The sequence below is a fragment of the Capsicum annuum genome, chromosome 4, assembly GCF_002878395.1.
Source record: "Capsicum annuum cultivar UCD-10X-F1 chromosome 4, UCD10Xv1.1, whole genome shotgun sequence".
Taxonomy (NCBI): Eukaryota; Viridiplantae; Streptophyta; class Magnoliopsida; order Solanales; family Solanaceae; genus Capsicum; species Capsicum annuum.
In genome coordinates, this window is record NC_061114.1 from 55,393,894 (window position 1) to 55,399,334 (window position 5,441).

The window sequence follows — 5,441 nt, forward strand, 5'->3', positions numbered from 1 at the left end:
AGAGTTTGAGTTCGGAGTTTCGTTTGAAGTTTTCGGTGACGACTTTCTTGCTTCGTTACTCGGTTTAATTCATTCAGAGGTTCTTATTCAATGCTTTTCTATTTTTTTTTTCTCTTTTAAAATGCTTGGTCGAGTGTTTAAATGATTTTTGTGTGATAACTATTATGAAAGTTTATTATTTATATGAAATTTATGGTCTACGTGTTTATTTGTAATTTTGTTTTGACATAATGTTAATCAAATTCTTTATGAAGATTAGATGAGATGATATCTTTAAGTTAATAATCCTATAAGATGCGAAGTTACGTTTAGTTTAGAGTAAAGTTACGTTTAGTTTACGAGTAAATAGGGTGTAGTTATAATAAACCATAATATGTGTGACCCATGCATGCATGGATGCAAACTTAACAAAAAGGGGAAAACTTAAGAGAAAAAATAACCCTTGTTTAGATAATAGTTGGTTGCTTAGGTTTATAATTATATGAATATGTTGTTGTTTTCAAGGGCGGATCTAGGGGCCTGGGTTGGGGTTTTCGGGAACTCAGAACTTTTGTGTGGATCTAGTATTTATAAAGAGAAATTTAGTAAATATATAAGAATTATAAGTTGGGAATTCATAAACAAATTAAGTGTATTGTTGGTATAGTGAAGTAGAGGAACCTGTAAAAGTTTCCTTAGTTTATTATTTGATTTTATTTTTATCTAACATGGTGAACCCACAAACTTTTACTCCTAGATCCACCTCCTCTGATTCTTTTAATTTGTTTTCTTTAGAAGCCGAAATTAGGTAATTGGGTTTGTTAAGTAATCACGGTACATAATAACAAACACATGGCAAAATAAAAAACCAAAAGATAGGGAAAACAAAGAGAGGAAGAGAAGAGAATGAGAGTACAAAACAAAAAAAAACAGAGAAAAAGTGAGAAAAGAGAATAAGAAAGAAAACAAGAGAGGAAGAAAAACATGCACTATCTGTGGATAGCCATGCATTAGATAACAACAACAACAATAATAACAGACCCAGTGTATTCCCACAAAGTGGGGTCTGGGGAGGGTAAAATGTACGCAGTCCATATCGCTATCTCAGAGGAAGTAGAGAGGCTGTTTCCGATAGACCCCTGGCTCAAGATAGAGAATAGTATACCAAGGTTGTAATAAAACAAGAAACAGGATGGATAGTCCAACAGAAATAAGAGATAAGAAACAATAACAATTTATATCAGAGAAATAAGAATAAGAGAAATACGAACAATATGAAATATGAAAAGAAAAACGGATACCTTTGTAGTAGTAACATACACTCACAGACCTAAGACACCCACCACACCCAAACTCTCCTAACATCTAGCCACAACCCACATACTTACACTAGCCTTCTACCCTAATCCGTGACCTCCACACCTTCTTGTCTAGGGTCATGTCCTCAGTAAGCTGAAGCAACTCCATGTCATACGTAATCACCTCCTGCCAGTATTTCTTTGGCCTACCACTCTCCTCCTGAAGATATCCAGAGCTAGCCTCTCACACCTCCGAACTGGGGCATCCGTGCCCCTCTTTATCACATGCCCAAACCATCTCAACCTTTCTTCTCACATCTTGTCCTCCACCGAAGCCACTCCCACCTTCTCCCAGATAATCTCATTCCTAACTTTATCCTCTCTAGTAAGGCCACACATCTAATGCAACATTGTCATTTTCGCCACCTTCAATCTTTGAATATGGGAGTTCTTGACTGGCTAACACTCTGCTCTATACAACATGGCCAGAAAGACTGCTACTCTATAGAAATTGCCTTTAAGCTTAAGGGGAACCTTCTTATCGCACAACACTTCTGAGGCGAGCCTCCATTTCATCCAACCTGCTCCAATACGTTTAGAGATATCCTCATCAATCTCGCTATTTCCCTGAATCATAGACCCAATATACTTAAAACTATCCTTCTTACAAATATCCTAAGAGTCCAACCTCACCACCATACCGTCCTCCTGACTCGAGTCACTAAACTTGCATTCCAAATACTCCGTCTTGAACCTACTCATCCTGAACCCCTTAGATTCAAGGGTCTACCTCCAAACCTCCAATTTCTCATCTACACCCCCCGAGTCTCATCAATCAGCACTACATCATTCGTAAATAACATACACCATGGAATCTCACCTTGAATACTCCGCATTAACACGTCCATCACCAAAGCAAAAAGGAATGGGCTAAGAGTCGATCCCTGATGCAAACTTGTCTCGACCGAAAAATAACCTGAGTCTTCTCCCGCCGTCCTCACCTGAGACTTTCCGCCATCGTATATGTCCTTAATAGATTTGATGTACGCTACCAAAAATCCTCTCACCTCTAGGCATCTCCAAAGAACCTCCCTAGGGGCTTTTTCATACGCCTTCTTTAGATCGATGAACACCACACGTAAATCCCTCTTTATTTCCCTATACTGCTCCACCAATCTTCTCACCAGCTGGATTACCTCTGTCGTCGAGCGACCAGGAATAAAACCAAACTGATTCTCCGAAATAGACACGACCCTCCTCAATCTCCGCTCAACCACCCTCTCCCAAATCTTCATAATGTGACAACAACTTAATACCCCTATAGTTGTTACAACTCTGAACGTCACCTTTATTTTTATATAAAAGAATCATCGGACTCCATATCTAATCCTCAGGCATTCCCGTAGTCTGGAAAATTGCATTGAACAAATCAGTTAACCACCTTAAGCCTGCCCTACCAACATACTTCCAAAAGTCCACCGGAATCTCGTTAGGCCCCGTTGCCCTACCTATCCACATCCTATGAATCACCTCTCTGACCTCTTCAACCTTAAAATGTCTACAGTAACTAAAATCAGGGCTCTCTTTCGAGCGCTCCAACTCCCCTAACACAATGCCTCTATCCCCCTCCTCGTTTAAAAGTCTATGAAAATACTTCTGCCATCTCTTTTTAATGTGAACATCCTCCAGCAAAACTCTACCTTCCTCCCCCTTAATACACTTCACTTGGTCAAGGTCACGACCCTTCCTCTCCCTAGCCTTAGCAAGCCTACACAACCTTTTTGCTCTCTCTTTCTCCTCTAACCCCGCTATAAGCTCTCAAATGCTACTATCTTAGTATCCATAACTGCTAACTTAGCCTCTTTCCTTGCAAATTTATAGACCTTCCTATTCACCCACTTCTCCTCTTCATCTTTACTATCAATCAACTTAACATACACCCCCTTCTTACTCTTCACTTTCTTCTTAACTTCTTCACTCCACCACCAGTCGCCCTTATGGCATCCTGCTCGACCTCTCAAAACACCCAACACCTTTCTAGTCGTCTCCCTGATGCAACTGACCGCTTTATCCCATATAACATCCACGTCCCCCTACACTCATACACCCTCATTCCCACTATCTTCTCCCCTATCTCTAGTGCACTAACTGGCGTCAAGCCACCCCACTTAATTCTGGGTCGACCTTCTCTGGCTCTACTCTTCTTGTACTTCTTGATAAACAAGTCCATCACTAAAAGCCTGTAATCAGGTAATCTTCCTTCTTTGAAAAACTTGAATTCACAACCACCAGCCTAAATGCCCTAAAAAAATCCAACAGAGCAACCCCCTTACCATTTCTGCCGCCGAAACCAAACCCTCCATGCAGATCATCATAACCTCCAGGTAAAACCCTAATGTGCCCATTGAATTCCCCTGCTATTACAATCTTCTCTGATCTAGGCACACTTCTCACCACCTCGTCCAAAGCTTCCCAAAAAGTCGCTTTCACCTCCTCATCCAAGCCCACTTGTGGTGCATAAACACTACACACATGTTGCGTAAACCCCCTAATGACCAACTTAATTGTCATCAGCCTATCACTGATCCTCATAACCTCCACCACCTGCCCTCTTAGCTCTTCATCCACTAAGATGTCCACTCCATTTCGACGCCTCTCACTGCCTGAGTACCACAACTTGAACCCCAAAAGAGAGGAAATATAGGAAAGAAAACAACAAGACTCAAGTGTGAAAAGAAAAAAATAAGATAGAAGTCGTGGAAGGAGAAAGAAAATTTAGGAGAAAACTTGAGAGAAACTAAAAGTAAGTGACAAAGAAAACAAAGAAAAGAAAAAGTTGGAGACAACGTAAAAAAAAGCTGAAAAAAAAAAGAAAAAAGCAACAAAAAGAAACAAAACACAGTAACAAAAGGAGAAAAATAAATTTTAGAAAAATAGGGAAAGATTAGAGTTCGAGGTTTGGTTCGTGATTTTGAGTTCACAACTTCTTTGTTCTTTTGCCGTTAATCAATTTTCGTAAGAGGTACCCCTTAATCTCTTTTGAATAGTATAGTGTCATGATTGTATGGGATGTGGTTACAATTTTATGAAATGGCTCGGATTTTGTATGTGTTTAACTTGTTAATATTTTTGAATTTACATATAGTTTGATTTAGGATAAAATGAATATGATAATCCATAGTGTAAATAGGCCAATATGCAGGGGCGCTCAAACATATTTGTGGCCTAAGGCGAAATCAAACGGAGGCCAATTTTTAAGAAAAAAAATCCTTTTTAATAAACTCTATATTCAAAAGTATATAATCAATTTTTACTAATTATTCTTTTTTAAGTAATATTATTATCAATGCATTTAGTCTCTCTTTAGACATAGTTCTCTAGATATATGAACTTCTTCTATTAATTCTTTCTTTTTATATAAATAAAATTATTTTTTCTATAAATAATATCTAATTTATTTTAAAAAGTTATAATATATTGGGGATCTTTCAGAAATAGCTACACTTTATTGTAAAACTCACCTTTCATTGCCATATTTTACATAATTACCATTTATAGCCGTTGTATTCAATTTACGCCCACTGTATTCTCTTTATCAATAGTTTGTATTCATATAAAATATAAATACTTTACTTATTTAGCTGCTGTATTTGATTCACAGCCGTTGTATTCACTTTTACTTAGTGGTCTGTATTCATAAAAAAATATAAATAAACTACACATTTAGTCTCGCCAAAATCACATCCATTTTTTTTATTTTTTGTGTTTTCCTTATTTTTTTTCTTATTCTTTTTTCTATTTTTTCCCTTTTTTCTTTTTGTTTTTTTTTTCTCTTCTATCTCTAACTTCTATTTGTCTTTCTTCTTTTCTTTTCTTCTTTGATTTTTTTTTATACTTATTTTCTTTATCATTTTTATTCTATTTTATATTTTTGTATTTTTAAAAAATATGACTACTCGAGCATAAGTCATGGATGATAATGTAAATATCATAATTGTTTATCGTATTTTTAGTCACATCGTCATTTATATTTTTGTATTCATTGATACAACTGCATTTATATTTTAAAGTTCGCACTTGTATCTGTATTTTGTAGTTTGCATTTATATTTATATTTTATAGTTCGCACTTGTAGTTGTATTTGTTAGTACATACCATCATTTA

General features: G+C 36.7%; 1 protein-coding gene across 1 annotated transcript; it reads right to left on the reverse strand.

The window, feature by feature from the left end:
- Window positions 1–3,509: 3,509 nt before the first annotated feature.
- LOC107869018 (craniofacial development protein 2-like) lies at window positions 3,510–4,811 on the reverse strand. The gene is made up of 2 exons (XM_016715608.1): window positions 4,799–4,811; window positions 3,510–3,940 (listed from the first exon to the last, which is right to left on the reverse strand). Exons 1-2 carry the CDS (start codon window positions 4,809–4,811, stop codon window positions 3,510–3,512), a joined length of 444 nt encoding a protein of 147 aa, XP_016571094.1.
- Window positions 4,812–5,441: the final 630 nt, after the last annotated feature.